General features: G+C 52.4%; 1 protein-coding gene across 4 annotated transcripts in view; it reads right to left on the reverse strand.

Moving 5' to 3' along the window:
- CREB3L1 (cAMP responsive element binding protein 3-like 1) overlaps window positions 1-25,307 on the reverse strand; it is a 70,145-nt gene that overhangs the window by 26,358 nt on the left and 18,480 nt on the right. For 3 of the 4 annotated variants that reach the window (XM_014950129.1, XM_014950130.1, XM_014950128.1), the window contains exon 1: window positions 22,871-23,033. The exons of the other annotated variant lie outside the window; for it this stretch is intronic. In XM_014950129.1, coding sequence (XP_014805615.1) covers window positions 22,871-22,981 — 111 coding nt within the window. In that variant the 5' untranslated portion in view covers window positions 22,982-23,033. Of the gene's footprint in view, window positions 1-22,870; window positions 23,034-25,307 lie in introns of those variants that run through there. 4 annotated transcript variants of the gene reach the window in all.

Below are 25,307 nucleotides of genomic sequence, written 5' to 3' on the forward strand. Positions count from 1 at the left end.
GACAGGCTGAGACCAGCCAGCCCCTGCTCCTCAGAGAATTGGCCAAGGATTTCTAATTGTGACAATGAAGGACTCCACAACTCTGCTGAGATTCTCCTTTAAAACATCTCAAGTAGCTTTCACGCTGATGGGCCTGGCTTGAGCAAGGGCGACCAGTCAACTGGGAAACGTGATCCTTACCATCCTGGCCCAGAGGGAGCGGGTGTGAAGTGTACTGGGGGAAAACAGCTTCCAGATGGGATACAAAGCTCGCAGCACAGTCTCGTTTTGCATTATACACTCCTGCTATCTCCCCCTCCCTTTCACACCCTCCTTCCTTCTCCTTCTAACTATGCTCCAAAGCCAAGAAATAGCACGAGATGTGTTTCCAAAGCTGTATTACTAGTGAGTGGTCAGGGAGGGGGCAGCCAAGGGACAGAAACGCAATGGCGAGGATGTGCTGGATTCCCTGATCCAAGCCCAGTTTCTGGCTGCCCGTTCCCCCACTGCAGTTCTGGGAGGATGGGGAGGCAGCACCCAAAGGTGACGAGCCAGTGTACACAGGTATGGGGGAAGCAATGACCACCACATCTCCAGTCCCAACAGAGAGCCTTAAGCTGCTCTGGTGGCACAGGAGAATCTGCTCAGGCTAAGGCCACCTCAGCCACGAGGAGAGAGTGCGAATCTGTCAGCTGCTGGCTCCTGCTCCCTCCCACTATGACCGACATCGGCACTGACTCTTCCAAACATATTTCCACCACATGTTTTCATCCTGACCTCATGCTTAGGGTTGTCTAAATAGCGCACTGTATGTGCGTGCGTGCACTTCTCATTCGAACACCCTTTCCTGTTGTACAACAGTTATCTTGGGAGCTAGTGTAAGGCATCCAGACATCCAAATGCAAGCTCTCTATTTCCCCCCACCCAGACCTGGTGGTAAGACCTCTGGGGGCCCCAAGCAGAGACTTTTCTCCTGCCTGGTTGTGCATGGTTACCTTAAGGTGCCACTCTCATAGCCCAACGGCACCATGCATGGCTGTGGAGGGAATGGTTTCCTCTCCCTAGATCCACTTCTCCTCTGTGGTCACCCTGGTTGCGTCTGTCCCTCCTTTTCCCTTTCACGCTTCCATCCTTTGAGTGTGACTTTCCTCTTCCCACCTCCAGCTGAGTTGTTTGGAGACAATCTCCCTTCAGGATCAGCCTGGTTCTCACAGCCTCCCTGCTCCCACCACAATGGTCTCGTTCCAAAGAGAAAGCGGCGAGGGGCTAATCCAGCTGGGCGGCAGCCCAGGCCCGGGAGACGAAGGGCCTTTGCAGGTTGGAGGTTCTGCTCATGCTGGCAAGCAGTGCAGATGGGGAGGGGATTCTTCTGAGTTTTCTCTTTTATTTTTGAAAGTATTTTTCCTCTTTGCTTGCCAAGATAAATCTCCTGTCCCAGCTGTGACATCTGCATTTCCCTTCTCTGCTTTCACTAAGGAATGAAGCCCCCTGCACTCCAGCTTCGCAGCCGAGGTTTCCTTTACATTCCAGGAAAGAAGAGCCCATACACTCCAGACAGTCCTTCTGCTCTCTTTAAAATGCAATGAATTTTAGACCTTATGAAAGTGAAGGTCTTGACAGCGTTAACAAGATCCAGGCAGGACAGACAGATGCTGCACACACTTCTCCTCATAGTTCTAGTCGGCACATGTGCACCCCAATGGGCATAAGTGATCATCCAACCACCTCTTGGCTCTCTCAAACCCTTCTGGTACCCCTCCGTCCTCACCTGTGTTGCTCTTGGTCTCTCCCTTCATGTACCACAGCTCCCTGCTGCTCCGTGCCTGGTCTGCCTGGCCCCTGGTCTGCCTGGATAGCTTGTGATTGATCTGCTCTTCCTGCTTCTCTCCATGCCATGGCTGAGGCACTTCTGCAAACCCTTCCACCCGTGAAGAACACCTACAAACCCCACTGCTATTTCCCTCCAGCAGCAGGACAGCATCCTGACCAGCAGCACTCCTGTCTTTCGCAGAGACTGACAGCAACACCCAAGGCATTCAGCATCACAGTCAGCATCACCACCTCACACTCTGTGGTGATCCAAACGCCTTCTCTAACACCCAGCCTCCAAGCAGCAGAGGGTTTGACTGAACCCCACCTGGAACCAGGCCCAGAATTTATTGCTGCCTGTAGAATAATGCAGAATGACAGACAGCTGGGGGAGGTTTCACCATCACTGAAAGGAAGGCAAGTGGCACAGCTGGCCGTTGGGAAAGCAGGTCATCAGCTCCTTCCCCACAGCCACTGCAGCCCCTTAGGCTGAAGGTTACCCCTCAGCAACAGCTGCTGCCGTGTCCCCGCTGCCTCGCGAGGTCCCAGCAAGGCTCAGGCACAGCTCGCTTGTGGAAACCTCCTTCCCCCGCGCATCCGTGCCAAGGGCCTGGATTTACAATTTCCAGCGCTAGGCGCCACAAGGCCTAGGAGGGACGAGGGAGGCTCAAGGCACAATCAGGAGACGGCGACTGAGGGAGCGGCGCCAGGGCCAGGCGCTACCGTGAAGCGGGGGACCCAGCAGCACCCCCAGCCCGCCGGGGTCCCCGCCGAGGCCCCGGGTACCGGCCGCGGCCTCACCCCCCCACCGCCCGGAACCGTTAACGGTCGCGGGGGCACGCTTCCAACGGCCGGCAGCGGCGGCCGCCTATTGGCCGCTGCCGCCGCGCCGGCGGCCAATGGGAAGGCCGCTGCCAGCGGAGCGGCGCGCGGCGGGCGGGAGGAGTGCAGGGTTAGGACGGAGCGGCCCCGGCGCGCCTCACGGCCCGGCGCGCGCTCCCCTCGGCCTGCCCGGCTGGGCGCTGCGGCCGGAGGGGCGCTGAGGTGGGAGGAGGATGAGGAGGAGGAGGGGGTCTCGCCTTTGCCCCTTCATGGCTCTTCCTCATCCTGGGATGTCTTAATCACTGCCCCAGAGCACACCATCCCCAAGCCCACGGCTGTGGCCTGACCCACACTCCCCTCGCCCTGCCCGGCTGGGCGCTGTGGCCGGAGGAGGCACTGAGGTGGAGGAGGATGAGGAGGAGGAGGCCTCGCCTTTGCCCCTTCATGGCTCTTCCTCATCCTGGGATGTCTTAATCACTGCCCCAGAGGAAACTGTCCCCCACCCCACCGCTGCGGCCTGACTCGCACTCCCCTCACCCTGCCCGGCTGGCTGGACACTGAGGTGGTGGAGGAGGAGGAGGCCTCGCCTTTGCCCCTTCATGGCTCTTCCTCATCCTGGGATGTCTTAATCACTGCCCCAGAGGAAACTGTCCCCCACCCCACCGCTGCGGCCTGACTCGCACTCCCCTCACCCTGCCCGGCTGGCTGGACACTGAGGTGGTGGAGGAGGAGGAGGCCTCGCCTTTGCCCCTTCATGGCTCTTCCTCATCCTGGGATGTCTTAATCACTGCCCCAGAGGACACTGTCCCCCACCCCACGGCTGCGGCCTGACTCGCACTCCCCTCACCCTGCCCGGCTGGCTGGACACTGAGGTGGTGGAGGAGGAGGAGGCCTCGCCTTTGCCCCTTCATGGCTCTTTCTCATCCTGGAATGTCTTAAATCACTGCCCCAGAGGATACCGTCCCCAACCCCAGCAGGGGAGGGGGGTTAGGAGGCTGGAAATCAGCATCCTGGGATGTCTTAATCACTGCCCCAGAGCACACCATCCCCAAGCCCACGGCTGTGGCCTGACCCACACTCCCCTCGCCCTGCCCGGCTGGGCGCTGTGGCCGGAGGAGGCACTGAGGTGGAGGAGGATGAGGAGGAGGAGGCCTCGCCTTTGCCCCTTCATGGCTCTTCCTCATCCTGGGATGTCTTAATCACTGCCCCAGAGGACACTGTCCCCCACCCCACGGCTGCGGCCTGACTCGCACTCCCCTCACCCTGCCCGGCTGGCTGGACACTGAGGTGGTGGAGGAGGAGGAGGCCTCGCCTTTGCCCCTTCATGGCTCTTTCTCATCCTGGAATGTCTTAAATCACTGCCCCAGAGGATACCGTCCCCAACCCCAGCAGGGGAGGGGGGTTAGGAGGCTGGAAATCAGCTGTCAGAATGGGTGATGTTAAAAGCATACGCACAGCGCAGACCACATCAACATTCTGTGGCGGTGACTGTAGCCGTGTAAACCAGGAGTCTGAGGAGAAAGACCTAGGAATCCTGATGGGCAACAGGATGACCATGAACCAGCAATGTGCCCTTGTGGCCAAGAAGGCTGATGGCATCCTGGGGTGCTTCAGGAATAGTGTGACCAGCAGGTTGAGAGAGGTCATCCTGCCCCTCTGCTCTGCCCTGGGGAGGCCCCATCTGGAGCACTGGGTCCAGTTCTGGGCTCCCCAGTTCCAGAAGGACAGGGAACTGCTGGAGAGGGTACAGCAGGGGGCTACAAAGATGATTAAGGGCCCAGGAGCATCTCTCTGATGAGGAAAGGCTGAGGACTTGGGTCTTTGTAGTCTGGAGAACAGAAGGCTGAGAGGGGATCTGATCAATGCTTATAAATACTTAAAGGATGGGTGTCAAGAGGATGGGGCCGGTCTTTTTTCAGTGGTGCCCAGTGATAGGACAAGAGGAAATGGGCACAAACTTGAATATAAGAATAAATATATTCCACCTAAGCATGAGGAGGAACTTCTTCATTTTGAGGGTGGCAGAGCCCTGGAAGAGGCTGCCCAGGGAGGTGGTGGAGTCTCCATCTCTGGAGACTATCAAACCCCACCTGGACACGTTCCTGTGCAACCTGCTCTGGGTGGACCTGTTTTGGCAGGGGGGTTGGACTAGATGATCTCCAGAGGTCCCTTCCAACCTCATATCATTCTGTGATTCTGTAATACCCAACTCAGAGTTTGCGAGCCTGCTGTTCACTGGGGAGGAATCTAGAGAGGCAGAGAGGCACCCAGGCATGGGGGGGAAGAGTGGGCAAATTACATCTTTAACTTAAATGTTTTTATCCCTGAAAGGAAAAAAAAATAGAGAAAGGTACGTGGAAAGCGAAGATCTGCCAGCCTGTAGCTGGGTTTCCCAATGGCCCTGGAGGAGGCACAGAAGGCACCTGCTGCTGCAGTGGCAGAAGGGTGATGGACACAGAATCACAGAATCGCCTAGGTTGGAAGGGACCTTTAAGATCATTTAGTCCCACACTGGGGTTTAACTGTGCTCAGCGAAAATGGGATTAGCAGCTGGCACGAGGAGGTGGTGTGGGAGAGACTGGAAGCACCCTGGGAGGGGAATGACTGTGGAGACAGGGTGAGGTGAATTGAAAAAACAAGTGGCGGCGTGGTCTGGCCACCGTGGTGTGGCTGTCCGTGTGCCCTCAAACCACCTGGGGATGCCAGGCTTGTGTATGCCAGGAGGGGGAAAGTGTCAGCCTCCCCTAGGGCAAACCAGGCTCCGCTGGCCCAGAAGCCTGGAGGAGAAAGAGGAAAGCCCCTGCTTTCCAGAGAGCTGTTGCCGTGTGTATGCTGCATGTGCAACGAACGTCCCAAATTTCCCTTGGCTTACAACTCCCTTGCAGCCGAATCTGATAAAAACAATTACAGCAGGACCTAAACCATATGCAGAAGCGGACACAACCCTCTGAGGATGAAACACGTAGATCAGCTGCTCTTTAACCCTCATTTGGCAGAAGATTGGAGGGCTATTTCTAGGACTCCGTGAAAGGTAAATAAAAAGTTTGTCCTTCAAGGCCTATCTTGAGCTCAGAGAACTTGAAGACACCTGCTTGCTGCGAAACAAAGCCGCCTTTCTTTCTGAGCCATCCTCACGGCAGCTGGGCCGGGTTTGAACGGAGCTGCGTGGGAGGTGCTCTCTGTGGGAAGGCAGGTACCCCCGGATAAGCTGGCAGGGGTCCCTTCCTCTCCTTCACCCCTTCCCAAGCCGAGGTCAGCACACTCGCCGGGCAGAGACTTCACACCAGCTCTGAGAGAAAGAAGCTGTACAGTCATCACTCCCCCCGCACCCGGGTCTCTGCCTTCTTGCCTGAACTGGTGCTTTACCTCTTTGTGTTCACTTGGCAGCCTCAGCTGAGTTAGCAGCGGGCTCCCAAAAGCAACCTAACTCCACACCATGTTGGGGTGGGGGGCGACAGGAGTCTTTCAGCTGCCTTCGAGTCATGGGGAGGAGGTTAATGTGAATTTTACCCCTCTTACATGCAAAAATCATAGAATCATAGAATGGTTAGAGCTGGAAGGGACCTTAAAGATCGTCTAGTTCCAACCCCCCTGCCATGGGACTAGAGCAGGTTGCTCAAAGCCCCATCCAGCCTGGCCTTGAACACCTCCAGGGCTGGGGCGTCCACAGCTTCTCTGGGCAACCTGTTCCAGGGTCTCACCACCCTCACAGGAAAGAATTTCTTTTTGGTATCTAATCTAAATCTCCCCTCTTTCAATTTAAAACCATTACCCCTTGTCCTGTCACTACACTTCCTGACAAAGAGTCCCTCCCCAGCTCTCCTGTATCTCCCTTCAGATATTGGAAGGCTACTTTAAATCTCCCCAGAGCCTTCTCTTCTTCAGGCTGAACAACCCCAGCTTTCTCAGCCTGTCCTCATAGGAGAGGTGCTCCAGCCCCTCTGATCATCTTTGTGGCCCTCCACTGGACCCATTCCAACAGGTCCATATCCTTTCTATGTTGAGGACTCCAGAGCTGGACACAGTGCTCCAGGTGGGGTCTCACGAGCGATAATATATAATCCATCATCTTTGGGAAGGCCCTATCTGCTATGGTGCAGCTCCGGCTCAGCCCTGCAAATCGAGAGAATAAATCTACCCTGAGAAAGCCCACATGGATTTAATTGTGTGTGGCACGTCCGCCTGGACAGTTTAGGGAAAAAAATTCCACTGGATGGAGAAGGAAACACACTGCAACGAAAGGCAGCAGGCAGGACAAATGAAACCAAATACAGCTTTACTCTCGTGACCCTCTGTGAACTGTACTGCCATGCTGCAGTGAGGCCGGGCTCACAGTACCCCCAAAAGACATGAAATACAGTTCAGTACAATTAAAAATAAATTAGAGAGGTGCAACTGCTCAAGCCAGTCGCCGGTCAGTGGCATGGAGAAGTTTATTCAATCACCAAAATAAACCGGAATAAACGCCACTCCACCATTCCTTCCATCTTTCTTGGAAGCTTCTGGCCCTGCCCAATTCTGGGCTGGAGCCACCAGCCTCAGCAGATCTCTTCTCTCTCACAGCTTGTCAACCCCATGCCATTATGGGCCTTTTTTTGCATTCTGCCAGAAAGGCAATCTAAGGAACAAGAAAGGTGCCCTGGGAGATAGAAGAAATCTGCTTTGCGAGATAACCGGAGAAGGAGGAAAGCTCTGTATTATCTTCACAATCAGCTTCATTTGTCTCATTGAAACTGTTTCTCTTTAGTGCTCGGAGAGCAAAATCGGAGATAATTCACATTTTGTCCCCTGGCAGGTCCCTGGAGACCCATAAAGAAAAGCAGGCCTTGGAAGAGGAAGATAGCTGCGCGCTGTTCAAGTCCAAAAGCTGAGCCATGCAGCTAATACCAAACATTACTGGTGGTTTCATTCCTTGGGCCTTTGTTAAGGACAATTACCAGCAACTAAGTCTGGACCAGCTGATTTGTGACTTAAGGATGTGTGGGCTTTTCAACCAAAATCTTGAGAGATCAAGAGCTGTGACTCTCTCAGTGGCCAAGCTGGGCGAGAGCTGGGTTTTGCAACCAGCAGACTGAACAGGGTCCCACATCAGGGCTGTTTGCAAAGCAATTCAGCTTGGAATGCAGATTTCTGTCCTGCTGCCAATATCCCAGCGGAAAATCTGTGCCCTGAGCAGCAGATAGGAAATTAAACTTCAGCTCCAATGCTGAGGGTATCATTTTCACCTCAGCGGTGGAGCTGCAGAAACAAGAGTTTCTGGGGATCGGGGAAATCCTTCCTAGCCCTTGAAGGGCAGTAACATCCCTCAGACCATTTGTCACCACTGGGGCAGCCTGGATTAATGCCATCCTGGGGGATAGTGAGGGTGTGATGCTGGTGGACAAGGGGTCAAAGACCTGTGTTTCCAAAGAGGATGGAGATCTGACTGGTAAGACATGCAATCACTACAACCATGGGATGAAAATCAAGGCTGAAGGAGAAAGGCAGCCTGTGCAAACCCTTTCCCAACACCTGGCTCTCCAGCTATCCCTTCTCCAAACCAGACTTCTCCATGACAAGGCCCAGCAGCCGAGTCCCCTGTAGCTGGTGAAAAGAAATAGAAACCTGAAGATGGCTGGGATCACGTGCTCAAATAAAGTCAGAAGCTTCTGGGAAGAAAAGATGCCGTGTTCCTTTGAAGACAGGAAATCTATCATGCCCTGACAACCTGCTCCTGTGTCTGAGATCAAGCAGGCACCTGCACACCAGTATTGGAGGGGTGCCAGCAGAAAGCGGTGGATTTGGGAATCCAGCCTCTGGACATCCCCAGAGTGGGACAAGGAGACATTGGGTGGCTTCATCAGGGTTTTAGGGCCTGGAGAAACCGGTCTGGTGATAAAATATGGTTCCCTACATAGCTGAGCTCAGGAGCTATATTCATGCCTCTTGCTTCAAACTCACCATCTGCAACTGAGCAGAAAGAAACATATCATCTCAGTGTAAAAACTTCAGATAAATCCATCCCTTCCTAAAAAAACCCCACTCAAACCTGTTGTAGAAGCTAACTGCAGTCACCAAACATATGTGTCATTGCAAAGAGGGGCTCCAGTTTAAGACTCCAAAGTCTTTTCTCAAGCTTTTTGCAAGAGGTCTTCCCAAAACCACAACCAAGTCACCTTTCAATCTGTGGTGTCTGGTACAGCATGGCCACCACACCAGCTTATGCTGCAAACAGCAGAAACAACAAGGTAGGGAGAACTTGAGGACTTATTTAATGATGACGGGTTGTAGTCATTTACTACCATGTTAGCAGTAGATTAAAAGATTAAATTATCTTTCTGTATAATTAATTGCTGGATTTTAACGTAGTCAAATCACAGGTGGAAGCGAGTGATTGCTGTGGCAAAAGAAGTTACAACCCAGCCATGGTGGCCATTAGCTAAGTGCTAATGAAGGCTCTGTGAGCCCTAGAAAATCAAGATAAAATCTACAGTGGTTTGGCTTCTGGGCATCCTTTCAGACTTGGCCTTATTATGCAGGTATATAATCCAGGACCAGGAGCAACAATAACCTCTTAATATCAATCATGGCTTTATGGGCAACAAAAGAGAAAAAAAACATCACTGAGATCTTTCCCTTCTGTCCCTTAATGCTAATGCTGAGTGACTTCTCCTGAGTATGGAGTTCTCCATATGTATGAAATCCTTCCCGAGTGTCCGGTGTCCCAGCACAGACACACCCAGCCCCTGTTCCTGCCTGGATGCTCACCACATCTTCTCATGCCATCCTCTTCCCTCATGCCTCTGCTGACTGGTTCTCCCCTGTTTTGCTCCTCCATCGCCTTCCCTCTCTCCGAGAGGGTGCACACATCTGGCTTGCCTTTATTGTGCGATAAATCTCACCCTGCATCTTGGGTTCATTTTCTAAAAGTTTTGAATGGTGTCTTGGAAATGCTGTTGGACAATAGGAGCTCTTTGAACCCAGGCCAGCTGGACGGGACTCCTTGCATTGCAGCTGACATGCAGGCTTTGGCGGTCTTTCTCGACTCTTTCCTCTCTCCTCTATTCTGTACAGCATTTGAGTTGTCCTCAAACTTTATTTTTGGAGTGGGCAGTGCATTTCTGAATCTTTTCATCATTATATTATTATTAATTATGGCCATGACTATTTCTTTTTGTGCTGGCACTCCTGGGTGGATCTTTCCTCTCTCACTTAATGTCTTGGGTAAGACTACCTTGGCCACAACCCACTTAAGCAGTGACTCAGAATCCCTGGCCTGCTCCCAGGAGAGATGCAAGAGTTTTGCCAGTCGGTTTATAAAGAGGCCATCGTTTCCCTCAGCTACTCTCTCTCACTCAGCAGAGCTGAGTCTGGTGGAAAAGCTCAGCTTTTGTGGTTCCAGTGAGTCCATCCCTGGAGGACAGGCCCGTCCCTGGGGTATTTTGAGAGCAGAGCCTTGCTCCTTCCGCCTGCAACCAGGAGAACTTCTCAACCAGGCAGTAGGACTTCCCACCAAACAAAATTTTGCTCCCTGGGGGTCACTGTGCTCAACTTCCCCGTTCCCAAGCCCTTGGAGGAAACAAAGCTAAGTGTGCAGGATGAGGTATCGTGAGGGAGGGAGTACGGTGTGTGCTCATGTCAAACTGTGGCTCATCACACAGCTACCCACAACTCCTGAGTCAGAGCAGAGAATGGCATGCTCTGAAGCAGGGCCCATGTATTGCTGGGTTTAAGGTTTGCTTGCAGCACTGGTACGCTGTAGAGAAATCCCATCTTCATCCTCTGGGCATCTCAGACCTTTCCAGCCAAGTGGGAGGGTGGAAATTGCTCTGTTTCTGAAGTCAAGAGGGGACCTATGGCTCTAGTGTTTGCTCCTCCACGCATTGAATTTATATAGAGTAGAAGACCACTTTGCTCCTGTGTGGCTCCTGTAACTTCAAGACATTCAAACAGTGTGCTTTTATGGAGGTGGACATGCAAAGCCTCTTCATTTCATGTGTTGGGAAAGACTCAAAAGGAAAAAGAAGAGATGGCTGGTCTTGGTGAGGCACGGCTGTCTCCCACAGACCACGGAAGGAACATGAACCTGAATTACTTCCCATTAGACTGCACTGCCTCCTGGAAATGGCACTGAGTGATGAAGGGAACGTGATCACAGGCCTTCTCTTAGCGAGGGTGGGTGCTTGGCAGCATCGGACCACATCTCACCCAGCTTCTCTTCCCACATGCTGGGAAGCCCACCTGCCTCATAGGGCATCCGGGAGCCCTGGTGCTCCTGATGGACTGATGGACTGGGACCATCACTTGCTTTTAACTCCCATTTGCCAAAGGGAGGAATAGGTCTTGGACCACATAAAATTCTCCTTCCTCCTATTCTGCTGCAAGACCCAACAGGGCAGGGAAGCCCCACAAGCAGCCGGGTGCCACCAGCCCTCTCTGTGCTGGCACTGAAGGCTGAGCCAACTCCTGAGCTGCAGCCCCCCAGGAACCAGGCGCAGGGCAGGGAAGCCCCACAAGCAGCTGGGTCCCACCAGCCCTCTCTGTGCTGGCGCTGAAGGCTGAGCCAACTCCTGAGCTCCTGAGCTGCAGCCCCCCAGGAACCAGGCAGAGGTGTCATCCTGTCTCCAGCCATGGTACAGTGCAAACCACAGCTGGTTCCCCTTGCAGGGTTGTCTCTCCCTGGCCAGCAGGCTGGCAGTGACTGGCCTTCACTCCACGCTGGCAGGGGTGGCACTGCTTCTTCAGCTAGAGGAATGCAAACCGCCCGAGCTGCTCTTGAGGATCGGCCAGGAAAAGTCCATAAATAGCAACAGGAAATCAAAATGCCCGCTCCAGACATGCACCAGATACGAGGGCCATCCAGCGCAGGGAGAAAAATCAAACGCTGGACGGTGGAGATTACATCATGCTGTGGATAAACCTGTGAGCCCGTCCAGCTGGGGCCATGCCAACAGGTCCAGATGGCTCAGGAATGCTAACTGCATAGCTACCTCTCTCTTGTCTTTGCTTTTTCTTCCCTCTTTCTTTCCCTATTCTCCATCCCTCCTGGCCTCCTTCCCTCTTCCCTTCCCCAGAATAAATAAATAAACCCTCTGGCAACTCTACATAATCCAATTTCATCAAATATCAGAAAGGCATCTGAGACCAGTGGACGGGGCACCGGTCTGGACATGGGTCTCTAGGACCTACGCGTAGATATTGAGGCTGTTGGGTGACTTCAACCCCAGAGCTTGCTGGGGTGGACATAGTAATGCGTGCCTTCATCTCACCTGGGACTTCAGCCCCTGGATGTGAAGGAGGAGGTTGCCAGGACGGATTCCCCAGAGCTTGGAGCATGAGGGAAAATGAAGAAATGAGCGTTGCTCCTGCTCTGCTGCAGCTCACCCCAGCTGCTCACAGCTGCCACTGACTGTTCGCCGGGGCTGGAGTTACAGGGGGAGGGAGAAAACAGTTTTGTTGTCACAGCTAGCAGCCTCTGGCTACCACCCTGCTACTAATTAGCAACAAGGAAAGGAGTGCAGCACCCCTCTGTTCTGTCCCCGGCGTTGACCAGAGCTCAGCTCTCCCTCAGTGTGATAAAAAACAGGGCTCGAAGACACAAAAGAAAAGAATGAAAGGTGTGTGATTTGCCGGGTCTGAAAAAAAAGGGCTGCAGGCCATTTGTTTGTTATTTAATGCTAATCCAGCTGCTGGGCTGCTGCCAACTGTATCTGACAAATCCTGAAGAGCAGGAGAGGTGTCAGAGAGTGGGAAAGCAACTTTTGCATCGCTCTCTCCAGCAGACGATGGCGATCCTAACTTTACAACAGGTCAGGCAGACTTACTGCGGGGAAAAAGCACCTCCAAAGACAAAAAGGAAAGCACAAAACCATGCGTTGAGCAGCAGGAGGGACTCCCCTGAGTCTTGAATCCCCTGCTTGGGGACTGTAAAGCCATGTCCCTCTGGTACTTTCAGCTTGTTACCTCCTTCACAGATACAAACCAAGGCAGACACAGTTTGGGAGCCTGGGAACTCAGCAGATCCCTGACCACGCAGCAATTTTGGGCAGAAATGTAAGGGGGTGCTCTCAGCAAGTTGGGCCAAACCCCGGGAGAAGTTAGGTTTTGCAACCGAGCCAGGATCTGGTTGTGCATTGGAGGATGAGGTATGAGTACAGCCCATTCACTGGATTTATAAAGCACAAATTGTTTAGTTTTCAGTAAGGCTCAAAGAGGTCAAGCCAGCAACAGCATGGGCCAAGTACTTCAGCTTAAATCCTGATGCTGACCAACACAGTCATTCAGGCTGACACAGAAAGATTACTCTGGATTAGCTTGAAGTATCTGAGGTCAGAATCAGACACGTGCAGTCCCCAGGGGTAAGGAACAGGAGAGGGGTTGAGGGATAGATGGGACATCGCTGGAGGAAGGACCTGCCAAACTGAAAATGTTGCAGCTATACGTGATATTTGCAAAGTCACTCAAAGAGACTCTGGCCGGGGAAGCCAAGAAATAGCTCCTCTGGACCTTTCCTGGCAGACGCCTGCTAGCAAAACCCCACCCCAGCCTAATTTTCACTTCACCCAACTGGTGGCACTGCCCCACGTCAGTAAGAATAAGGATGTGCACTATTTTACAGCAGGCAAAAGCCACCTCGCCTCAAGGGATCACAAGCTAAGTCACTGCCAGAGCTGGGACTAAAATACACTTCTCCCATTCCCGACAACCTCACTGCACCACTGTCCCTAGGGAGAAAAAGAAAATATTAAAAAAAAAACACAACAAAAACAAACCCAGCATCATTCAATTGGCAATTCAGTATTTGTGGCTCAACAGCACCTCATCAACTCCCAGACTCTGCCACACTTGCTTGGAAAGAAGAGCCAGATTTCCAGCACTCCCTGGGCAAAGAGCTCTCAGATCGAGAGACTGAAAAGGCTTTGAAAGAAACCTTCCATCAACAGTCTTTACAAATGTCAGAGCTGGTTTCCTCCTCCCTGAGCTCCCTGGCTTGCAGTCCTTCCCCCTGGGGCAGCAGTGAGCTTCGCCAAAAGCACCTGCCCAGCTCTTTCCTTCAACTGTCATGAATTTATGGGACTCATTTAACATCAAGGTGCTGTGACATGCAACAATGAACTATGGAGGCTCTGCACCTGGGTCCTCTTCTTCATCCTGGTCTTCCTCTGCCTCAGCTACCCCTTCTGGAGGGAAAACCTCTCCTCCCAGGAGAGGGAGGGCTGCAAATACTGCAGAGCCAGGAGCAGGTTTGCAAGGTAGATGTCCAAGCAGAGATGTGTTATTCTTCAGCTGCCACCTGGACATGCTATGGCAGGAGGAGAATCACAGAATCTTCTAGGTTGGAAGGGACCTTAAAGATCATCTTGTCCAACCGTCAACCTAACTGACAAAAATAGACACCCGCACAACAAACAAGGAGCATCACCATCACTAAACCATCCCTCCCAGCACTACATCAACCTGTCTTTTGAACACCTCCAGGGATGGTACCTCAACCACCTCCTTGGGCAGCCCATTCCAATGGCTGATAACCCTTTCAGTGAAAAAAATTTTCCTAATATCCAGCCTGAACCTCCCCTGGCGCAACTTGAGGCCATTTCCTCTTGTCCTGTCGCCTGTGACTTGAGAAAAGAGACCGACCCCCATCTCTCTACACCCTCCTTTCAGGGAGTTGTAGAGAGCAATAAGGTCTCCCCTCAGCCTCCTCTTCTCCAGGCTGAATAACCCCAGCTCCCTCAGCCTCTCCTCATAAGACTTATTCTCCAGACCCCTCACCATCTTAGTCGCCCTTCTCTGGACCCGCTCCAGCACCTCAATGTCTTTTTTATGGTAGGGGGCCCAAAACTGGACACAGTACTCAAGGTGAGTGAGAAGCTAGTGTCCCTGCCATGCTGTGCCTGGGGAGTTCTTTGGGTATGGGTCTACGGAAGCTCACCTGCAGGAAGGATGCTGACAATCCAATATTGAGTGTCCAAAACCAATGCTGCATCCAGCTTCCATCTGCGTAACGTGCTTGGTGTCAGGCCCAAGCTGTAGTTCTCCTCCAGCCTTGGCTGTGAGGTTCCTCCCAAAGGAGCCCCGACGGGCTGTTTGCAGGGGAACTCCTCACACAGATTGCTGAGCTGAGCGCGTTGCATCGCATCTATTCTAGGAAAACTGTTAACTGCCTTTTGAGCAGGCTTTGCTAATCGGGTCAGCCAGACTGACCTGAACGAACATTTTTCCTAATCAAGACAAAGTCACAGTGTAAAGAAGCCAAAAGCAACTTTGCTGAGGTAGTCAAGGCTGAGTTTCCTCTGGAACAGGCTGGACAGTGATCGTAATGAATGACCTCACGTTAAGGCAGCACCTTTGAGCCCTAAAGGTGGTACTAATTACCCCAGCACTGGTTTAAATTACATACTGGTTTCAGGGAGAATAGCCATGCACGCTGCTTCCATCCCATACGAGGGATTTCTGCAATCTTAGAAAGTGAGGAGATAAAATAGGAGGAGAAAGAAAGGAGTGAGTGTGTGGATATCTGCAGTTCCAACCTTCAGGAGACCTTGTTCTGGCTGAATAACGTATCAAGATCGGTGTCAAGCATCTATCACTTGGACACTGACCAGACCAAAGCAGCTCCACATGATTACAAAGGCAGACAGCCCTGGAGAGATTTAAGAAAATAGGAGTAAAAGGAGAGATGCAAAGAAAAAGAAGAGAAGGTGGGTAAAGAAGTCAGTAAGGGATGGGTGAGAGGGGAAGGCTGGGATGTTCCGGCCGGCTCAGGAGACTACAGGAAAGGAAAACCTGAAATGCTGTGACCCTACAGGAAAGCAGAAGTAAAAAAAAATATGTTTTCTTGAGCAGCTGGGAAGAAGTTAGACAGATGTAAACGCTGCATGGCAGACATGTGGGGAGCAACTGGGTTGAAAGCCACAGCTTGCCTTTCAGCACGCTACCTGCAGTCCCCTGCTGCTCTGCCCGTGCCCTCGGCTCCTCACACCCTTCCAGCTATTTCTGCTCCGAGGGAACGACGCAAAACATGCAGGCACCAACCCAAGAAAATATCTAACAGCTCACAGCACAAGTTGAGCTCCAAAGACGGGAAAGAGTAAGAAAAGGGCTCCATGCAAGCACCCACCCTGTCCTATGGCCAGGCTGAAAACAGGATCGATGATTTCAGCCAGAGGATACCAAACTACATGGAAGTTGCACGCTCGGAAGTCCCCGGCTACAGCAAGGTAGCCACGGTGCTAGCATGGTGGTCAGTCAAAAAGCACAGCTTTGGTTCCACCCTTGCTTTTACTTCTCATCTCTCTCGTGGAGACAGGGAGTTCCAGCGATTCAGATGTGTAAAGGAGGATAAATACAGCTTCCAGCAGAAAAGCTGGGATTGGTGGATGTAGTAATCCTAGGACTGAGATTGGCCTGGAAGTGAGGATTAACACACTTGGCTCCTCCAACAGGCACCTCTCCTGAAGAAGAACAATGCTGGCCACAAGCTTGTTTGTGAAGCACCAGTGATTACACCTGACCTTGCAGCACAGACTTGGCATTTCCCTGGGAAATCTCTGAGCCAAATCAGGCCAAGTGACAGCTCTTGGCCATTTCTTAGTTGAGCCATAATGGTCCACTTCATCCCTGGTGTCCTACCCGTTCCCCTGTAACTCCGCAGCAAGGAGAGTCACCAACTGGCTTTTGGGTCCCATTTGGTTTCCTGCAGTGGACGGTCCACAGCAGGACAAGGACATACCAGCTTCAGAGGGTTGACTCATCCCTTCCCTAAAATGCACCGGCACAAGTCAGTGTTGAGGATCAAATCTTCATATCAAGCACAATCCTACCTGCGGCTATGAGAAGAGGACTTGCCAGGTGGCTGTCACAGAGACAACTCCGGAGAGTGACGTGTTTTCATTCACTTCCTTTAACACTGAGAGCTTTTAAAGTAGTAAGTAAGTAATATACTAAATGCTAATGAAATACGACAGTCTGAAAACCTCCAGGGAAGTGCTGAGAAAAAAAGGAGAGAGCCCAGGAGTAGATGGTTCTGAGGAAACCCAGGAGCACATCGCAGAGGTGTCAGCCTGGCCACATCTGGAGTAGCGGGGCTGCATCTGCGAAATCCCTACTTCTGAAATTTCCCTTTAAGGGTCTACTTCAGAAAACACTTTTCTTTCCAAATTCCTACCAGAGACAGCTCCATTCCAAGCTTCAGCAGCACCAGCGCGGAGCCAGGTGAGACCAGTGCAGCACTGGATGGGACCATCACTCTACTGGATGAGACCAGTGCAGCATGAGATGATGAGATGGGACCAGTGCAGCACCAGATGGGCTCCTGCGTGGCATAAGGCACTTTGCATCGATGAACCCAGTGCTTGTTGTGGGATTCAGAAGCCACCAAACACCATGCTTAGATACTCGTACTTGTACCAGGATGAGGTCCGATAAAACAGTCTCAGAGGCTTTCTACAGCCTACCTTTCTTCACTGTGAGGGTGGTGGAGCACTGGAACAGGTTGCCCAGGGAGGTGGTTGAGGCCCCATCCCTGGAGATATTCAAGGTGAGGCTCGGTGAGGCCCTTTGCAACCTGGTCTAGTTGGGGGTGTCCCTGCTGACTGCGGGGAGGTCGGACTAGATGACCTTTGGAGGTCTGGACCTTCCGGGCTGGGCAATTCTATGATTCTATGATTCTATGATACTCCATATGGGTGAAACCCCACAGTTTTCTCCTCTTTGAAAGTGGTGGTGGCATTGAAGGACTGCCTCATGCCAGAGGGGATGGGGATCACCTGGCAGACATGGCCCGAGCCGTACATGACTCCAGCATCTCCCAGCTGGTGCTGCTGACACCCTCCCTCAGCGGGAGCGGACTTTATGCACAGATGTGCTTCCACCCCCTGCCAAACCCTCCCTTTGTTTACTCTGCAAGCACTTCACCTAAGTCCTTCCTGCTGCTCCCCACCAAGACGATGGCTCGGTCTCCATGGTTTTACTCTGTTTTGGACACGTGCCTCCCCGCACTCCTGCTCCAAGTTGCAACCTCTCCCCTAGGGCTGGCCTACCAGCGTGGTCGAAGGGTTCTCCCGCTTTGGCTGAGATGAGCATTTAAGCCAATGGATCCCCAGCACATTCAGGCAGTTATCCAACAGATGAACGCTTTTATTTAGGAAGAGTGTCCCAAATGTTTGGCAGTTAGAAAGGCATACTAAAGCTAGAAAGGATACACAAATGATCCCCAGTCTCTGTGGAGAAAGTATCAACCTATAATCTTTCAAAGGAAGTTCAAGAGGGTGTCAAGAGGAAGGAGCCAGTCTTTTTTCAGTGGTGCCCAGTGTCAGGACAAGAGGAAACAGGCACCAACTTGAACATAAGAAGTTCCATCTAAACATGAGGAGGAACTTCTTTCCTTTGAGGGTGGCAGAGCCCTGGAAGAGGCTGCCCAGAGAGGGGGTGGAGTCTCCGTCTCTGGAGACATACAAAACCTGCTCTGGGTGGCCCCGCTTTGGCAGGGAGGTTGGACTAGATGATCTCCAGAGGTCCCTTCCAACCCCGTATCATTCTGTGATTCTGTGGTTCTGTGACATGAAGTGAAGGAACCATGAGATGGATCCAAAGAGACTAATGAAATAGGAAAATCTAGGAAATATTATTTTAGGATGCATTTCCATCAGGCCAGGTCTGGTGGCCCCACCAGGTGTCTCTGTGACTGTACTCCAGATCCCATAGGAATCTCCGACTGGCAAGTTGCAAGCAAAATTTTAAGAAAAAAGTCTTGCCTTGCCTAGTACTTGGCTGACAACCAGGGATGTGTAACTGACCAGATTTTACCAGGCATGGGAATAGAGTGCTTTCTGAGTGTGTCCCCACAAGGGACTACCCTCAGTCCCCACCAGGCATTGGAATAGAGGGCCAACATGCTTTCTGCATGTGTCCCCACAAGGGACTACCCTCAGTCCCAGAGACCCAGCCTCCCATTGCAGCAGAGTTCTCCTCTCTAGAAACTGGAAGGGATGAGAAGTGGATGATCAAATCTGCCAGAGCTCTTTGTCCTCCCTGTGTGCGGAGATAGCAGGAGGGAGCTTACATATCATGAAGATCACTCAGACCAAAGGTCAGTCCAAGACCTAAGCACCACTTAAGTGCTATTTATGTCCTTTTAGGAGGCATAAGAGGAACAGAAGTGTGTTCAGGCTTCTTGCAAGAGCGATGGCCATCCATGGTGAACGGCCTCTCTTTATCTTCAGGGAAAGTTCCCCTGAAGAGTTGCCCCAGCACTGCTCTCCTCCCGCTCACTACATACAACCCAACCCACAGGGACAAGCAGGTCTTCTTCCATTCTACTAGCTCCCAGCAGGCTCCAGAAGGTGCCACTTGTCACATCACAGCTGTACATTAATAGATGGGTGCTTGCAGGAACGACCAGAAATGCTGGACTAGGCAGGAGACAGGTGAAATTGGGATAAGCAGAGACTGCAGTAAGGGTTAACTTCATTTATGGTGGGTCCTTCTGGCAGAAAAGGACCAGCAAAGTTACCTAAGTTCAAGAGCAGTAGGTGGCCTCCCGAGCAAAAGGAGACTGATAACGTTGTTAGTAGTCATTGTATGCAAGCCTGGTTAGCAGAAGCTAAGTGGAGTAAAAAGCATTTTGTGTCCCTTGGAGATTTGCCCTCCAAGCACCAAACAGACACCACTCTCCTTAAGATCTTCCAAAAAACCCCAAACCCTCATCATATAATCACAGACTCACTCAGGTTGGGAGGGAGCTCAGAAGGTCTCTAATCCAATGTCCTGCTCAGAGTAGGGCCTTTGACCAGGTAGGTCTTGGAAACCTCCAAGGAAGGAGCTTCCACAGTGTCTCTGGGCAGCCTCGTCCACTCTTAATTGTCTTCACAGTGTGAAATTGTTTCCTTATAAACCTTTCCCATTCCAATTTATGACCACTTGTCCTCCTGCCATGCACTTATGTAAGGAGCCTGGCTCCATCTTCTCAGTAGCTTTCTCACCAGCACAGGCAAGCTACTGCTAGGTCCCTCTGGACTGCCTCTCCTCTGGCTGATCAAGCCCAGTTCCCTCAGCCTCTCCTCACAGGAGAAGTCCTCCAGCCCAAAACTCTCTTGGTGACCATCCCCTCCACACACTCCGATTTATCAACATCGTTCTGGTACCAGGCAGTCCAAAACTGGACACTATTGTAGACACAATTTTATGATTGACAAGAAAAGGGGGATAATCACATCCTTCTCTTTATCTACTGCTGCCCTCCTGTTGCTAGCTGCTACCCGCCTTCGCTACCGGGACACAGCGCTGCTCCATGAGCCCTGGTGGGTCAGTCCACCCATCCTAGGGGCAGGAGACAGTACTTGGCCTTGCTGAATTTCATGAGGTTTCTGGTGACCCATTCCTCCCACACGTCTAGGTCATTCTGAATGGCACCTCCAGGCCTATTGAAATTAGTATTTTATTTTTTTTCTGTTTCAGGCACACAGATATTTTTGTGGACGCATCCACAGACGGTCCTTCGGTACTTCTTTGTCACAACTTTAGATGGAGAATACAGGGGAGCATTTTTTAAAGACCAGCATGACACACGAGGAGTGACAAGGTCCAGGAAAGGCGAGCAGTTTAGAGACCAGTGATTCTTGCCCCAGAGAAGCACAACCCCTGCAAGTCAGGTTCATCCATCTTTGCTTTCTGCTTCCTTTCTGAAAGGAAGAAATCATCCTCGGAAAAAAGTTTCATACTGGCATTTTATGGCCAGAATTCCTGGCCTCCTCTAAGAAAAAATGCTTGCTGAACAATATCTGGAAAAGTTTGCCCTTCTTTGAAGCAAAGGCACTGGCAACTTTGAGAGCTATTGTGCACGGTGATGCTTTGCACAGTTCTATGTAAAAAGAACTTCTCAACACATCTCAAGATCCCAGGAGATTTGCTGGATTTAGTAAGAAAATGTGAGCCTATTCCTTCCCCCCATGTTGTCATGCAGAGCGAGAACAAAGAGGGTGATGTGTTAATGTTCTGGCTCTCGTATCACCAGCAGATTTGGTGGGCGAGAAGAGGCTACAGAAACTCTTATATTTGATCATCTGCAGGAAGAGAGAAGGTATCAGCTCGACTCTCGCGCTCCGGCAGAAGTTTGTGGTGCTGGCAGTTGGGGGGGAAAACAAAATTTAAAAAAATCCACAAAAGCATTTCTTTTTCTACTCGTAAGCTGAGCTCAACAATGCCTGAGTCACCACAACCTAGTTAACGTGAAGGCAAGCGCAGGCTACTTCCAGAAGCAGCTTTCCAAGCAGAAAGACCATTTAAAGGAGGCAGGACGGAGGAGCCAGCCTGCACGTGGCCACCACACACTTTAAACACACTGTCATGGCAGGTGGCACCAGATGGCACTCTTACACAAAAGCTTCTTTTTTTCCCAGGGTCTGCATGCAGGCAGGAGTTGTGTTTAAGCTGTAAAGAGGTGCCACCTATAAGCAGAAAGACCATTTAAAGGAGGCAGGACGGAGGAGCCAGCCTGCACGTGGCCACCACACACTTTAAACACACTGTCATGGCAGGTGGCACCAGATGGCACTCTTACACAAAAGCTTCTTTTTTTCCCAGGGTCTGCATGCAGGCAGGAGTTGTGTTTAAGCTGTAAAGAGGTGCCACCTATATTGCTTAAGGGTCCCCTGATTTCTGGCTGCAGCACCTGGGTGATATACTAGTGTCAATATATATGATTTTCACTTTGATAAGGGAATAAACACTCCTGGTGTAAAGCACTTGGTGTCAGCACAGCTTCATCCACCCTGGATTTACACGGAATTAGGGAAAGCCCAAGATTTCCCTAACAACAGGTCTCTCAGGAACGAGCGAGCGCTCGGTCTCGGGGCGACGTCTTGGGTCTGCCTGAGCACAGCAGGACTCTGCTGCCTCCCGTAGAGCCCGACCGGAGTTAGTCCTTCAATCATAGACTCATGGAATGGTTAGAGTTGGAAGGGACCTTAAAGATCACTGAGTTCCAACCCCCTGCCCTGGGCAGGGACACCTCCCACCAGAGCAGGTCGCTCAAAGCCCCATCCAGCCTGGCCTTGAACACCTCCAGGGATGGGGAATATATGAGGCACGGTAATATCTTGGAAATTAGGAGCTGGTGAGATTTATGAGAGATGGGGCTGCCTGCATAATCTCTTCCCCAGACCCGGTGTGCCTCCACACAGCAAGGGTGGTGCTCTTAACGTGTACGCAAATGCTGCACCTCTGCTTTCTTCTCCGCAAGGGAGGCAGCAGAAAAGGCTCTGGATATCTTCTGCAGAGCAAAGCAGAAGTGGATTCATCAGGTGTTTTAATGGCTACAGCCCTCCTCTCTCTCTGTCCCCCACTTCCCTGTCGCGGTGCTGGCATCTCCCCTGTCCCAGCTCCAAGGGTAGACCTCGGAGACGCGACACGGGGAACGTGGGAGGTGCCAGTGTTGTGACAGGGGAATAATAAGCCAAAAATCTCTCAGTCCGGGGCAGGCACACTGTTCCACGGCTGTCCCTGCTCAGAGGCTGCTGGAGCCTTGAGCGCAGGCTGCCCAGAGTGGGGTGATGCCCTCACCCTCACCCCAAACCACCTCTGGGGTTGGGCTCTTCCCCCTTCGCCTCAGGGCTGGGTCCTCCCCGGCAAAGGGGCTGCGGGATTCGTGGGGCAAACCCCCAGAGACAGCTCGGGCAGGACAGCAGAGAGCTCGGGGAGAGCTGCTGGGCTGGGGACACGAGTGGCTCCTCGGAGAACCTCCCTGGAGGTGAACAATGCCCCTTTGGTTCCTTGGGACTGGCGACACGCTCTCCTCCCGAGTCACTCTTCCCCCTTAATTAACCCTTTCTCTCCGAAGTCAATCAGCCAAATTGGGGAGATGCTTCATCTCCCCAACGCCGCTCGGAGGAGAAGTTACCAGCGAAGGAGAGCGGGAGGGGGGCGCCGAGCCCCAAGGTCTCCCCCGACGGCACCCGGCGGCACCGCACGCTTCTCCTCCCCGCAGCCCTCGGTCTCCAAAAACCGCAATGTAGGACAAAAAAACCCAACCAACCAACCAACCAGGGGGTTGGTCTCCTCGGGGTGCCCGCGGGCGGCGGGGCCGGTTCCGGGGGGCACTGGCCGTGTGGGGCGAGGGGCACCCGGGTACCTGCACCCCCCGGGGCGGGCGAAACGCGTCGGAGAGCGGCTGAGAGCCCGACGGGGCGTCCCGTCCCCGCTTACCGGGGCTAGAGCCGGGGTGGGGATGGCAAAAGGGGAGTAGGGGGGGGTCCACCGGTCCACCGGGAGGTGGGTCTCTTACCACATTGCTGAGGAAATCCGCCTCGCTGAAGTCGCCGAGGTCGAGGAAGCCGGTGGCGGCGGCGGCGGGGAAGAGCCGCTCGGCGGGGAAAGGCTCCAGGATACTGTCCATGGTGCCCGCGGCGGCGGGGGCTCGGCCGCCCCCCGCGCTCGGCCACCCCCGGGGCTCACTGCGGCGGCGGCGGCGGAGGCACGCTCCCGCCCGCCCCCCGGCGGCGGCGCTCCCTGGGGCGGCGGCGGTCCATGGGGCGCTTTGAGGAGGAGACGTGAGATTTACCCTGAAAAAGGAAGAAGAAAACAAGATCCCTGATGGCTTTGTGCCGGGCTGTGCAGCTGCGCTGGAAAAGGTGCCCCGAGGATCAAAGGGAACCCGCTCCCGTTCTCCCCAGGTGCCGCGACGCTCCGCCTGTTAGACCAGATATTAGTTATCAGGCAGCAACGCTACGAGCAGCACAAATGTGCACTTTGCTCTTTCAGATGCTATGAAAGCCAGAAGGATGCCAGATTAGGTTTCGGGAAGCGCATACGGATGCGCAGCCTTCTCCGGCCTTGCGCTGCTCCTTAAAATCCTCTGCTGCTCCGGATGAAGGCAGACAGCACGGCTGTGGACAATCACAGCTGTAGAAGCGTAATTGCAATTGCTGTCTGAGAGCTGCTTAGTGCTTCTGATAATCCTTGAGACCTGCAGCGAGCAACTACAGTACAAATGTAGAGTATTGGGAGGCAGGGATACAGCATATGAAAATCTCTGCAGAAGCTCTGAAGAAAAAACACCTCTAACCTTTCGGTGGTTGCATTTCACTGCAGGAAAAGATGCCCTGAGGCACAGGCACAAGTTCAGACCGAAGCCCAGATTTCCCCACTCTGGGATTTCAGGCACTTGGAAAGCATCTCTGAGGCAAAGTCCCGTACCATGGCTTACCCTAAAGGCTGAGATGCCACCAGAGCTCAGCTCTCAGCCCAGTCACTGGCCGGAGTTACACCACCTGCCCTCTGACAGTAAATCCCCCCAGTTCCCTGCCTGTGTTCAAAGGGGTGTTCAGCTTCTGGGAAGGTGACAGCAGTGAAGTCTCATGTCAGTGTCGGGAACAACTGTGTTTCAGCAAAACCTCCCTCTAAACCCCATACACTGCATAACAGATGGTACATCTGTTTCTGTTTCCGGTATGATCTCACTAATCACTTTTAAAGAATCTAGCATTCAGGGTTAATCAACATGAGCTGAATTACAGTAAAGGTTCCTACAGCAACGGAAAAATCCCATGCAACTCCCTTTCCCCCAAGTTATCCTCTGCCTGAATTCTGCCCAAAGCCCTGTGATCCCTGCAAAGCCAGGGCCTCTCTCCAAAGAGCTTCTGCCTCCTCTGGGTCCTTGGTCTATCCAACAAGGCAGATCTGCCAATAGTTGATTTTTCTTTTCGGTAGTCTAACTAAAAGCTTAACAAACATGATATAGGTCAACCCCAAAACTTGCATAAGAATGGAAGGGTGGATTCCCAAGGAGACCTTGCCTTTAGCCACAAGGCTTACGAAGAGAAGCTATTGTCCACTATAATCCACTGGCTAGGACATAGGTTCAGAGCACATAAGATGCTCTAAACCCTTCTGTTTCTCAGACAGAAAAGTGGTTTAAAAAAGGTTTCCTAGAAGTGATATCACACCCATTGTGCCAGGCAGGGCTGGAGGCTTGTTGGGGCTGGAGCACAGCAAGGCAGGAGACTGGCTTAGCTTGGTGGTTCCTTTGCTGCTCAATAAAAGCAGGCCAGGGCAGAGTGGCACTGCTGGGCTCACAGCACCGTGCCTGGAGATTCCTCCCTGAGGAGAAAACGTGTCTTGGAAACAGCAAGTAGCTGGAGTGATGCAAACCCGAGCCTCAGAGTTAACGGAGAGTCCAGTGGAGAATGAGCAGAAGTCATAGAGTCACAGAATCATAGAGTGGTTTGAGTTGGAAGGGACCTTAAAGATTATTGAGTGATGAAGTTCAGGGCTGGAGTCCATGTCCTCTTTGCTGGCGATGTAGACATGCCAGTCAGATGTGCCTACGCTGTCAGAAACAACCCCCCAGCTGACTTGTGGGTCCTCGGCCTTGACTGTCCCCATCGTGCTGGTGAGCACATGCCTATGCTCTGCTCTGGACTTGGACAAGCAGCTCCCTCCAACCATCCAGCAGCACTGCTCTAGGCATCACTACTCCTGGGACAGCTTTCAAGAGCAGCATGGGCAAGCTCTATCTCCCTTCCTTTATGATGCTCCTCCAGCATGGCCTCTCTAGCCTCCAGTTCTCCTGAATGTTAGGTCCAGGACATGCACCATACCTTGACTGGCTTGCACCATGAAAACCCAGCACTGAAGAGCTACAGCATTATCCCCAGCATTTTGAGCTGGGATTAAAAGAAAAAGCAAGGGAAACCCTACAAAAATACTAGCTGTCTCTTAGA

The sequence above is a fragment of the Calidris pugnax genome, unplaced genomic scaffold (genome assembly GCF_001431845.1).
Source record: "Calidris pugnax isolate Ruff unplaced genomic scaffold, ASM143184v1 scaffold68, whole genome shotgun sequence".
Lineage (NCBI taxonomy): Eukaryota > Metazoa > Chordata > Aves > Charadriiformes > Scolopacidae > Calidris > Calidris pugnax.